The sequence below is a fragment of the Plecotus auritus genome, assembly GCF_963455305.1.
Source record: "Plecotus auritus genome assembly, chromosome: 2".
Taxonomy (NCBI): domain Eukaryota; kingdom Metazoa; phylum Chordata; class Mammalia; order Chiroptera; family Vespertilionidae; genus Plecotus; species Plecotus auritus.
Window position 1 is genome coordinate 122118153 of NC_137771.1, and position 14118 is coordinate 122132270.

General features: G+C 36.9%; 1 protein-coding gene across 16 annotated transcripts in view; it reads right to left on the bottom strand.

The window, feature by feature from the left end:
* The window catches only part of USP25 (ubiquitin specific peptidase 25), a 189339-nt gene that overhangs the window by 135640 nt on the left and 39581 nt on the right, over positions 1–14118 (bottom strand). For all 16 annotated transcript variants that reach the window (XR_013960013.1, XR_013960014.1, XR_013960015.1 and 13 more), the window contains one exon: positions 5516–5639. Coding sequence is in view for 10 of the 16 variants with exons in the window: in XM_080657609.1 (XP_080513735.1) it covers positions 5516–5639 (124 nt within the window). In the remaining 6 variants the exon portion in view is untranslated. The remainder of the gene's footprint in view (positions 1–5515; positions 5640–14118) is intronic.

A 14118-nucleotide genomic window follows, 5' to 3' on the forward strand; every position in this document is an offset into this window, starting at 1 on the left:
CCAGGAAAATGTTTTCCATTATGTTGTTCAGAATTCCATTGAGTGAACATTCACTATTGTTTCCTATTCTGCTCTTATGAATACTTGTGGGGTGTTTATTTTACAGTTTTTATTACCAATAAAGCTACTATGCATTTCTTTCTCAAGGGTCTATACCTAAGAGTGCAAATGCAAAGTCCTAGCATTGTATATACGGAAATTCATTAGAAATTCTCAGTTTTCCAAAGTGGTTATATCATTACACATTTCCACCAACAGCATATGACAGTTCTTCAAGCATGTCAAACTCACAGCCAGCTTGACATGCTTGCTGTACATGCTCACCAATACTTGGTATTATCAATCTTTTTAATTTCAGCCATTGTGATGCAGCCAGCATCACCCAGACAGTCACCACTGCTGCAATCTGTCGTCATATCCAACATGGCAACATGTCCACAATCATAATTAGTACAAATTAAGGAACTCTGTTTCTGACACCGAGCCTACCACTATGTCGGACATAAAACTCCTGCCAAAAGTTGACCTGTTTCTCTCAACGGTGAGGGAAGTTATACTGTACGGGCTGTGGCTCGTGCCCGCTCTTGGCAGACTGACCACATTGGACCTTTGACCAATTCCCCCTCCACTCACTCTGACTTGTCTTAAGACTATCACTGGTACCTCAAGTTGTTGACACTTTTTCTAGTTAGGTTATTGCTGTTCATGTCTGTTCAGCCAACTCTAGCCACACCCTTGTGGCCCTTGAAACTAGTGTTTCATATTTTCAACTTTTATAAACCATTTATAATCTGTAACAGTGTACCTTTTATCATAAAAACAACTCAAAAATAGAATGACCATGAAAATACTTGATGGACCTTCCATATTCCCTACCATCCATGGGCATGTGGTATTTTGAGCCTTAAAATTATCCTCACAAATCAATCTTAAAAAATTTGAAATTGCCTCCCTCACCTATCCTGTTCCACACACCTTCTTAAGGCAGTTCCCCCTCACAGTCACTTCCTAGGTAGTAATCAGGATGAAAAGGGTGGGAGTTATAGAGGTCTACTTTTAAAATTCAGAATTCCACCCTAACAATTCCTGGACATGATGCTTTTTTCATTCCCCTAATGACAACTCTAGGCTGTCCTAGTTGTTAAACCCTCCAGGTGGCTCTCAAACTTAAATCCAGTTGAGACACCTGGATTTTCTTGTTGGACTAAATGGTATTGAGTATAAAGATAATGATTACTTGGCTGAGTACACTACTCATCCAGTTCCTATACAGTGGCCCATGTTGGCCAAAATCAGAGGCATTTTGTAATTTTCTAAAAATGCCTTTGTTCCTCTTGTACCTGGCCTTCTGAATGAAAGGTGGGGTGCAAGTAGTAAGATATTAGAAAAAAGAAGGAATAATAACCACAGGAATGGGATGCACTGATTTTGTAGCAGTGGAGGCAGTCCAAGCACCCACATCTACAGTATGGGAGACATGGGAATAAGAGAGACAGTAACAACCCCTGCCTTTCAGAACTGCCTCTGGAGCCCTCATCACAAAGAGAAATCCCACGGTGAGACCACCCCACACTGCCTCACCGAGTACAGGATTCTGGCAGCTGTGTTTCCATTCACTAGAAATTATTTTATTATTTTCATATGTCTGTGTCAATTTGTGTCATTTGTCACTTTCATTGTCACTATTTTTAGGATAATTCCATCTTTTTCTCTAAGTACTTTTAAGATTTTCTCAATCTTAAGTGCTCTGGACTTTCATTAAAATGAGTTTGTTAGTTTCTTTTCCTTTTCATGATTGGGATTTGTTGGGCTTTATGAAATTACAGGTTTTTCTCTTCGCTTCTAAATAATTCTCAGTGACTACATCTTTAAATATTGCCTCTGACCCACTCTCCCCTCTCTTATATCAGTGAATGTATGTTAGACCTATTCAGTGTATTTTCCATATCTTGCAACTTTTTCCCATCTTTTTAGCTGACTGTTACAGGTTGGATACTTTCTTCTTATATATCTTCCAGTCTAGTTATTTCTATTCTGTTATTAAACCTGTGTTGTATTTTTTAAAATATTTTAATTTTCATTTCCAAAAGGTATTTCAATTCTTTTTCAAATGTGTTAGGTCATATTTTCAAACATTTCCTTTAAAAGCTTAGACACAGAACATATATGCATAACCCATGAACACAGGAAAGAGTGTGGTGATGGCCAGAAGAAAAGGCTTGGTGAAGGGGGGCAAATGGAGGAAACATGGGGGATGTCTGTAATAGTATCAATGCTAAAAATAAAGAAAAAATAAGAGTGTCATTATACTCTGAGCAACTTTCCTCAACAAAAGCTAAAGCGTAAGTCCATCAATCACAACATCTAAAGAAATGGGTGCATTTTTGCTGCCTATAATTTTTGCTGATTCTCACAGTAACATTTTCCCAAGTACGCTTGGTAAATTTGACTGGTGGGCCTCATAGAGTTACTGAAGGGGGTTCTTTGAGGCTAAGAATAAAGACACCTTCTTAAATACATAATGTATTTTTGATTCTGCCAGGAACTATAGACAACACAAATCCAACACATTTTAAAACTAAATTCCCAAGTTAAGATTTATTGGACCATTAAAGTGACACAGATTTCAGCTTCAAAACTATAATACAACTCCTCAGGGGCAAGTCCAATTACCTACATCCTCAGAGCCAAGGCAACTAACTTTGTAGTGCTATATGGGTTTTGAAGAGGGATGTGATTCTCATTTTACCCTTATTGTGAGTATGTCATTCCTTGGCATAACCATTTAATGAGGGGAATAAGCTCCTATTAAAGCTCCCCACCTGCCATATACAATGGCCCGAGACTTCTTTTTCCCACATTCTAAAGCGTATTATAACTAAAGGTCAAGTTTATACACACAAGCAAATTCATCATGTCAAAAAGTGACTTTCAGTGTTCCAAACTTACTCTTTTGGGTTCCTTCTTTCACTCTTATTTTAGTCTTTACTAAAGTAAGAAGTAATTATATTAAGTAGTACACTTTAATATTGTTTTCAAGCATAGATTCTTAAGTGACATATATAACACAATTGTTGATATATGTAATTATATATATAGACATATATGATATATGTAAATATCACATACATTTCTTATAAAATAAATAAATAAAAATGTTCAACTTAAGAGATCATACATAAAATTCATGGGTTACTAAACATAGGATATTAAGATATAAAAAGACAGACTTCATCTCATATAATTATATATAATAATGTAGTATTTCAAATATGTGAACTCATATTAGGGTACAAGGTGGGGCAAAAGTAGGTTTACCGTTGTGAGTACAGGAAACAAGTTTATTCTTGTATTATTTATTAATTATGGTATTATTTTCCATACGAACAACTGTAAACTTACTTTTACCCCACCCTGTATGTCTACGAAAATAGAAAATAGTCAAATGATTCTAGGATTTAATTTGGCAACATTTTGTCATCTGAACTTGGGTAATAAACAAATAGTTAAATTTACTTTTAAGCATGACATTTTTTTCCCATTAAAATGCATCATTTTCCCTTTTGAATTTAAGTCCTAGCCTTAAAAAGCCCAGAGGAACAAATATATCTCTGCCAAAAGTTTAGCTAGAACTCTTACCTTCCTTTTTTTTCTGATACAATGTGATTTATATACATGCTTATTAACTGCACATTTTGCATTTAACATTTTAAAACTGTAAATTATAAAATATATACATACCAAGAAAAAATTAGATTTTGCAACAGTAAATTAATGACTTCTTATTTCTACAGAATATAATTTTATATAAAATCACCCTATTCCAAATCTCTGTAAAGTTACCCACAATAAAAATATTCACAAAATATTTACTATTTTAAAAGTATATTAAAATTTAAAAGACCAAGAATACAAAAGAAATTATCTTAAGAAATTTTTTTCCTTGGAAAATAATGAGTATCTAGAACAATATATAGGTTGAACTTAATAACAGATTAGGAATAGTCTTAATCCCCAACCTTTATTTTTACTTTTTACTATCTAATTAGTACACATTATTTTAAAATTAGAAAATACGTGACATAAAACTGCTAGTACTATTTTACAACCTCTTGTTCACGTAATAGACCATCACTCACCTTAAATATAAAATACAACTCATGTATTTCATGCTTAAACATTTCTTATCAAAGCTTAAATACTCTCAAGTTTTATAATTACTCAAGATAATTATTTCAAACTATTTTCTGAAGACAAAAACTAATTTTATAATTTCTCCAAATCCTTCACAAAATAAACCTAAATAAAATATCTAAAGATAGCCTATGCATTTTTGGTTTTCATTTAAAATTACTGACAATGATATTAGCCACACTAAAAAGAATAATGAATTTTAATTAACTCTTTCCTTTTTAATATAATGTCTTACAAGATAGTTTCCAAAGTAGTATTTAAAGACATTTAAAAGCATTACTAAGAAAAAATATGTGCATAACCTAAACATAGTATTTTGAGAATCTCCTACTACACAGTAATTTCAGAGTACTTAAAAAAAAATACTATTGATATTGTGCCAAGGGAAATTATCTGAGAAAGCTGATATATTGAGCTACCAACCTCTGTTGTAGGGAAAAAAGAATGCTGGAGTCATAAGACGCATCTTAGCTCTGTACCTTTGGAAATCAGTTAACCTCTTAAAAGATAAATGTCTTCTTCAGTTAGATAGTTATCAACACCTCCAAAGAGTTGTTTAGATTATAATTAGTTATAATTTAAATACTTTTTTTAAATTATCATTGTTTTGTGATAAAAAAAAATCAAATTTACTTATTTGATTCTTTGGTGGATCAAATTGTTTAAAACTAAAAAGTTTTGGCTATTTAAATCAAGAGGCATTCTATCACCATTTCTTGGGATCTTGTCAATTCCTTAAAAAAAAAAAACAACCTAATACCATCATATTATATAGATGAGAGACTGGCAAACTACGGACCATGAGCCAAATCCAGATGGTAGCCTGTTTTGCTAAACCAAGATTTACTGGAACACAGACACAATCACTAAATTATGTATGATCTGTGGCTGCTTTTGCACTACACCACCAGAGTGAAGTGATTTTGACAAAAACTATATGGCTAACAAGCCTAAAATATTTACTATAGGCCTTTACAAAAAAAAAAAAAAGTTTGCTGACTCTAGCTATAAATAATTATAAGTTAAGTTGGAGAATGTAAAAGGGATTAGCAGAAGAAAAAAACAATCAAAGGAATATTAAACTATACACCTAAACATATGCCCCATAATGCCATTTCAAATCCTAAAATCTAAGCTTCAAATTCAAATGGAACTAGAATATGAAAATTTTAGTTACAAAACATAGAAAAACAATACTGAAGTATATTAAGAGTTTATTTAAAATAACAAAGTGTATCTTTGTGCCTCTTGAAATTAAAGCCAATTATTATGTCTATTATAAATAGTACTTATATCTACTTTATACACATTATGTTTTTACCTGCTAATGGCTTGCTCCTCATCAGTTATTCCAGTCTCCCTGAATGCCCTGTTTGATTCCGCCAAACTCAAGGCAATTGCTCTCTGAAGATCATCTTTATCATCTCCAGTGAGATCAATCACATCTGAAAAGCAAAACTATCTTACTCAAAATTAAAAGTCAAACAAAACGAAAGATAATTCTTATCATGGAGTTTTATACCCAATTACTCTTTCAAACCAAAGTCAGCACCAACTTAATTCTGTATAAAAGCCTCTCTGAAGAGAATGCAAATTATAAACTGCTTTACTTCAAAACTTAATGTTCTTCTCTAAAATATACCTAAAACAATAAGAGCATAAATATTTTCATTGCAAAGGAATCTTAATATTTACTACAAAGTGTCTGATTAAAAGCTAATAAGTTTCTTTACCAACAAAAATTGAAATTAACATAAGCATCTACATTTAAGCTTTTGAAGTTAACCCAAATGCACACACACTACAGTGTAGCCATACAACCTAGCTATTATCTATCATAGTATAACAATTAACAATGGAGCTCTCTAAAATTAGGTTTCAGAAACTAACTGACCATATATATACATTTTTAAAGTCTGGAAGTATGTACCAAACTGTTAACAGTGGTTAATTTTGGGGAGGACAGTTAACAGAGGAGGAAGTGTAAGGATCTTTTACTTTCTATATTAAGCACTCTACCCTCTGAAGTATTTAACAAACATGCAGTCCTTTAAATTTAACAAAAAGATTTCATTTCACAAGAAGAAAATACAAATAAATGATACTATTTTCTTTTCTAACAAAAGAAAACTGTCTTGATAGCTATAAGTATTCTTTATCCAAAAAATAAAGGTTATAATTATTACCATCTTCAAAAAAAACAACACTTTTTAATCTAATTTGCCAATGTAAACTGGTCCATTTCCTTAACCTAAAAGATGCCAATAATACTCCCATTATCATTTAAACAATGACAGGAGGCATAACATGTTGCTAAGTAGGAGATTACAAAACAATATGGTGAGAAAGAGAAAGAAGTATAGCTCTTACTACCTTATCTTTGCGTGGTTGGGATTATGCTTATTGATATTTTGAACAAGTTTTGTATTCATTTTTTTATTTATATTTGAGATATGTTAAAATTATTTTTTGTCTCTGTAATCCTGGAATTTAACAAGAGAGAAACAAACCAAAAGGGGTAGGGCATTGGAAATAAGGTAACTGCATTTTATCATCTGGCTAAAGAGTTTTATACAGATACTAGAAAAGTATATTCCACACTCAATGAGAAAAAAATAATGTATATTAACAGTTTCAAAAGCCTACTCTGACTGTTATCCATACTTTTTTCTCCAAATAGTAGCTTACAAAAATATTAAAAATATTAGAAATAACAGTTAGCTATGGAAGGTGTTATTTTAATGTCCTGAGTATAATAAATCTCACAAAAATGTAATAAGTAGGAGCCAAAAAAATTTCCAAGTAAAATATGGAACAAGTTATAGCACAGTAACTGAAATATGGCATATGCCTGCATATACCAGCAGGTCAAAAGTTTCCTTATTCTGATTTACAAAACCCAAGTTCACTAGACCAGAGCTGTAGATGGATGTCACCTGGATGTTGCTATCCAGTCCAGTATAAAAACTGATGAAGAAAAGGTAGGACTAGAGAGGCATAAAATGCCCTATTAAAAGGAGTCATTGCCCAGCTGGAGTGGCTCAGTGATTGAGCATTAACCCATGAACCAGGACATCACCAGTTTGATTCCCAGTCAGGGCACACGCCAGGGTTGTGGGCTTGATCCCTAATGTGGGGCATGCGGGAGGCAGTCAATCAGTGATTCTCTCTCATCACTGATGTTTCTATCCCTCACTATCTCTCCCTTTCTCTCTCTAAAATAAAAACATATTTTAAATAAATATATAATGAGTCATAAATCATGCCCATTAAGTAATGACTATAACTTGGGTGAGTAAAGAGAGAATAATGAAGTAAAGGAAATGATTTGAAAAGCACAAAGAAGCAGAAAGACAGGTTTTGGGGATACAATCAATTAGCCCACAGACTCCATTCTTTCATCCTTCAAGTGTGCTATCTTCAACTATAAAAGCTGGAAAGACTGAAACAAACAAACCTATTTTCCCAATCCACTTGTGGTTCAAGTTCTGGGTAAAATTTAGGTTCTCCCAACTGGATGCACAAACATGAGATTTGGAAGGCAGAGCGAGGGCAAGACCATTATCCTACTGCTTTTGGCTGTGGTCTCCAATATGATTGAACAGATATGGTTGTTCCATAGAGCATTCCAGTGTCCAGTTTCTATTTAAGGGATGTCAGCAATAGAGAAGTGGCAACAAAACTCTGAATCCCAGTGTCCAGGCATAGCTCAGGGGCAGCTACCTAATCCTGGCTGCCTGTTCCCTGGGCCCCAGTTACAGAGGTATGTTCTTGAACTCAGTAGTCCCAGAGGCAGCCTCCTGATTCACTACCATCCTGACTGTGGCAGAGGGAGTAGCTTCTCTGGCTGGCCAGTCTGCAAGGGTCGGGGAGTCCTTTCAGCTGGCTGAGCTGCAGTTCTTCCAGTGATTTCTGAAGAATCAAACCCCTCTTTTAAATTTCTTTGAAACGATCAGGAGTGTTTACTGTTTCATGACTGACAAGTGAGCCAAAATGGCTAGAGCAGAAAATAAATTAGAAATAGCAACAACTTATATTGAGCATTTCATAATTTATCTATTGTAACTCAAGCACCAAAAAGGCAAATAACAAAGATGTTTTTAACCCTATTTTATAAATGAGATAACCAAGGTTGTGAAAATGAAGTATAACATTATAGAATAAAGAATGTAGACAGGCTTCTATTTAAGTCTTCTAACTATTAAATCAAGTGGTCTCTCCTCCATATTAGAAGTTCTCCATGTGTGGTCCCTGGATCCTTGGGGATCCCCATACCCTATTAGAAAAGGGGATTCCTTAAGTAAAAAATATTCTCATGATAATACTAACATATTACTTTCCCATTGTAGTGTGGTCACATTTGCACTGATGATGCAAAACAACAGTGCCTAAAACTGTTGCATCTTAGCATAAATCAAGACAGTAGAACCAAGTGTGTGCGCAATTCATTGTACTATTCACAACTACACACACTCACTATTCAAAAAGAAAAAGTCTAGTTTCTCTTAAGTCCTTGATAAAAAGGGGAAATTTTCATTAAATCTGAAACACTGGCTTACATATTCGTTGATACTCCATGATGAAATCAGAAGTACTTATGCTGTGTAGGCAGAGCATGCAGATGCTGAGAGCAAACACCAATGCAATGCCTGGGCAACAGGCTGAATGGCTGACTTTTTCATGGAACACTATTTTTACTTAAAAGAGCACCAACAAACTACAGACTATGAGTATTCAGACTTCAGTATTTGGCAGACATTTTCTCAAAAGTAAACAAAGTGATCCTGTCACTCAAAAAAGAACAAATTAACAGTATTTGTTACCAATGATTAATATGGAATTTTCAAGCAAAAATTGGAACGTTGTTTAAATTTGTTTCCACTATTTTGAACTTAATCTCTTCCCAGTACTTTAAATCTTTTCTAAGTAGAGGCCCAATGCACAAAATTCATGCACTCGGGGGGGGGGGGGGGAGGGGGGGAGGTCTCTCATCCGGGCCTGCACCCTCTCCCAGTCTGGGAGCCCTTGGGGGATGTCCAACTGACAGCTTAGTGCTGCCATGGAGGTGGGAGAGGCTCCCACCACCACCACTGTGCTCACCAGCCGTGAGCCCAGCTTCTGGCTGAGCGATGCTCCCCCTGTGGGAGCACACTGACCACCAGGGGGCAGCTTCTGTGTTGAGCATTTGCCCCCTGGTGGTCAGTGAGCATCATAGCGACTGGTCGTTCCGCCTTTTGGTTGATTTGCATATTCCCCTTTTATTATATAGGATGAAATCAAGTGATGTTAACAATTTCAATTTGTTTTATAATGTAGAGATTCTTCCAATATTTGAAAGCAATTATTTTCCAAATTACCAATGCATAGTGTTATAAAACCATGCACAGGGTAAACATTCCATTCGAAGAGCAAGGTAGGTGAAAAAGATGCTTAGGAGTAACTTTTTATTCTATTTGGTCTTTGACCCTGGTTCCTAACACAGAGCCCTTAAATCCCTTGGAATTAATTTCCTGGGTGACAGGAGCATCTTTGTTCCAGTGAGGTGCCTCTTTGTGAGCTCCTGTACAGCTTCAGGATGGGCACTTATGACCAGAAAGACCAAGCCAAGATAAAAAGCTTGAAACTTTGCCCCCAGAGGGAAAAGAGAAGGCCTGAAGATTAAGTTAATAGTCAATCATGCCTCCCTGACGAAGCCTCAGAAAAATCACTAAATACAGGGTTCGGGGGCTTTGGGGTTGGGGAGCATATCCACATGCTGGGAGGGTGAAGCACCCCAACTCCACAAACCAGAAGCTTGTGCGCCTGGGACCCTTTTAGACCTTGCCTTCACTGACAGTTCATCTGTATCCTTTATCATATCCTTTATTATATAATAAACCAGTACACATGGTGTTTCCCTGAGTCTGTGAGCCAATCTAGCAAGTTATCAAACTTGAGGAGATGGTTGTGAGAACCCCCAATTTGTAGCCAAGTCGAACAGCAGTGTGCGTAACTTGGGGACTCACTACCTGTGAATGGCTCCTAAAGTGGTGGCAGTCTATGGGACTGGACCCTTAACCTGTGGCATCTGATCCTCACTTCAGGTACAGTCTCAGAATTAAACTGAATTGTAGGACACCCAGCTAATGTTGGAGAATTGGTCACGTGTGAGGAAAACTCACACAGCTGGTGTCAGAAGTGTTGAGTCTGAGCAGACAAAGAAATAAGCAATAGTAATCGTCAATGCTAGAAAGGCTGGTTGACCAGAAACTATTGGCCTTCAACTGAAAACCTGGGCATCTTCAAGCAATAAAGAAGGTTTACTTATTATTTGTAGTTTCAAAATAACTGCAATAATTGTCTTCATTATATTCCCATTATTTAATAAAGCTGCTTCTTTCCAAAGGATATTTTAGAATAATACGGCAACCCTGAAAGAAGACCATTATAATCTACTCATGTAAGACCAGATATTAATAAAATATGTTCTTTCAAGTGAATAGTTAAACCTAAATTTCTTCTTTTTCCGGATTCAGTAGGATGACTTTCATAAAACATGTAATGAACTACCAATTTCACAATAAAAACTAGCCCTCTGTGATGTTTTTATATGCTAACATACAAAAAAGAACAGGGAATAAGCTTGGCTGTAAACTATTTCTAATTGGCAAAAGTAATTATAACAATTTAGTCTTTATAACAGTTCCCTCCAAATACCAAAGTATTATGAATATTTTATATCTGTGCTAAGGGAGGACCTTGGTAAAACAATAAACTTTATTTTAACTACCCCTCCCTCTAGTAATTTGAACTCAATTCAGGTGCACAAGCCAGTTAGTGTTAATTGATTAACACTGTAGAAAAATCACACGTTACAAAAGCCTATAAACAGTAATCTCCAATTTTGAATTCTGCTCAAATTAAAACATTTTCACACGAAGTCAGTAATATATACAACAAAACATAATATTCACCCTAATAAATCTTTCACTTTCCAAACAATTACCATTTGAGTAAAACTTTAACTACCAAACACTTTGCTACCTCCAAAAGATAGGTAGTCATCGACTTACCAATAAATCACACTTCAAGTGTATGCAATTAAACTCATAATTCATTTCCCAATGAAAATAGTATATTCGATGGCAATGAGACATCTACATTAGTTCACAAAGCCACTTTAGCCCATAATCTAGTTGAACTACATATATAAAGATTTTTATTTTAAAAGAAAAAAAGTTTTTCCATTGTTTTCCTTTTTTTCATAGGGCTAAACCTAAGGAAAATACTTTTCTTGTTTTTTAATAAGCTAAATTTATATTTACAACCAGCAAAAATTTCTAGGCAGGGGGTAATATTTGTAGAAAGAACTCTGTTTTGGGAGTTAGGAGTTAAAGTGCTGAACAAGAGTTTGAGAAGAGTTATATTAAGAACTAGAGGCCTGGTGCATGAAAATGCATGCACAAGAAGGGAGGGGGGGTCCCTCAGCCCGGCCTGCCCCCTCTCACAATCCAGGAGCCCTCAGGGGCGGGAGGCAACCCAGCGATCAGGGGAAGGCGACACCCCATCACACCTCTGCTGCTGCCACTGCTGGGCAGCGCAAGCCTCGGGCGGCCCTGGGCGGCTGGGGGCCTGAGCGCCTAGGACAGCCCTGGGCTGCTGGGGGCCTGAGGGAACTGGGGGACTCTGGAGCCAGGCGCGTGCCTACCACCCCAGCAGGGCTGAGGGGACTGGGCACTGCCATCTTGTGGTTGTGGGTGCCGCCACCTTTGAGGGCAGGGCATGCAATTAGCATACTCCCTCCTTATTGGCTGTGGGCGCCGCCATCTTTGAGGGCAGAGCAGTCAATTAGCATATTCCCTCCTTATTGACTGTGAGTGCTGCCATCTTTGAGGGCAGGGCAGTCAATTAGCATATTCCCTCTTTATTAGCTAGGACAGCCTTGGGCAAACTACGGCCCTCGAGCCGGATCCGGCTGTTCTATCCGGTTCTCTTGCTCTCCCCTCCACTCCTTTACTTTGAATTTATATTAGCTCATACAAACACTCCATCCATGCTTTTGTTCCGGCCCTCCGGTCCAGTTTAAGAACCCATTGTGGCCCTCGAGTCAAAAAGTTTGCCCACCCCTGAGCTAGGAGGATATGTACCAGGGCAGGAGCCACCAAAGGGGAAAAAATGCACATGAAAGCTGATAAAACTGCAAACTAATTGGTGTTTTGGTAAATTAGGAAGAGCTGTAAAAAAGAAAAAAACAAACAAACACTGGGCCACCAGAAGGATATGAGTGCCCTTAAAGAGACAAAGGCACATATGAACACAGGGATGGTGAGCAGGAGATTGGAAACGAGAATACTACCATCCTCACCCTCAGTTACTCTGCTTCAATCATGACTGTGCCCTCGCTATTCATCTTCTGAGCCAAATCCACTCTTGCCTTGAGGCCCTAGCCTGAGATGTACTTTCCCAGACATCCACAAGGCTCACTACTCCCTCACTGCACTCAGGTATCTGTATGAAATGTGACCTCATCCAAGAGATACTCCCTGACTGGCCCTGTGTCTAAAATACCATATCCCATGCCTGACCTACAACAGCATCCCAGTCACCCTAGTCCCTTTACCCCAGCCGTGGGCAAACTACGGCCCGTGGGCCGGATCCGGCCCATTGGGCTGTTCTATCCGGCCCGCGGAGCCAAAAGAGCGGAGGGTTCTCTTGCTCTCCCCTCCGCTCCTTTACTTTGAATTTGTATTAGTTCACACAAACACTCCATCCATGCTTTTGTTCCGGCCCTCCGGTCCAGTTTAAGAACCCATTGTGGCCCTCGAGTCAAAAAGTTTGCCCACCCCTGCTTTACCCTGTTCTAATGTTCTCCATGAACTTACTATTACCTGACATTATTTATTTATTGTTTACTGCCTGTCTTCCCCCTATGTAAACTGAGACTGCTTGTGTTTTTTAATAGCCTAACAAAGTCAAGTATCTGATACATATTTGACAATCAACAAATATTGGTTAAACAAATAAAAATCAATATCTAGACTCTGGAATAGATAAAAATTAGTAAGGCATCTTCATTGAACTAATTAGAAGACTTGGGGATGTATGGTTTATCCATCTAATTTTTTTTTTAGAAAGTGAAAAGACAAATAGCACAATTGGGTATCATGTCAAAGGGATACTTAAAAGGAAGATGAGCCCTAGCTGGTTTGGATCAGTGGACAGAGCGTCAGCCTGCGGACTAAAGGGTTCCAGGTTCGATTTCGGTCAAGGGCACATGTCCATGGTGTGGGCTTGATCCCCAGTAGGGGGCATGCAGGAGGCAGCCAATCAATGATTCTCTCTCATCATTGATGTTTCTCTCTCTCTCCCCCTCTCCCTTTTTCTCTGAAATCAATAAAAATATATTAAAAAAAGCGATGACCTAAAAGCAATGTAAACTGTTTGCCACTCCACTCTCCCATTCTCCTCTGCCCTCAGTCAGCTCTTAAGATGTCCCTACTTTTCCAATCTTCCTACTACTGAACAGAGCTCTCTAAAACAGTAATGCCCAATACAACCTTCTGTGATAATGGAATGTACTATTATCTGCACTACTACCTGTCCAATACAGTAGCTACTGGTCACATGTGACTACTACTGAGCATTTAAAATGTGTCTAGTGCAACAAAGAAACAGAATTTTAACATTATTTAATTTATATTTAAATTTAAGTTGCTACCTGTGACTATATTGAACAGTTCAGCTCTAAATGGTCTTGTTCTGTTTTTAATAACTGCTAAAATTGTTAGCGTTGATAAGAAAAATAATTTTTGTCATCAATTTTACTATGTTTTCAACATGGATTGTGAAAAAAATTAAAGTTAACATTCTATATTAGTCAACAAAAAGTGCAAAGACCATGACTTTAATTTTGGCCTAAAATTAAAGAAAATTCATAAAATATAC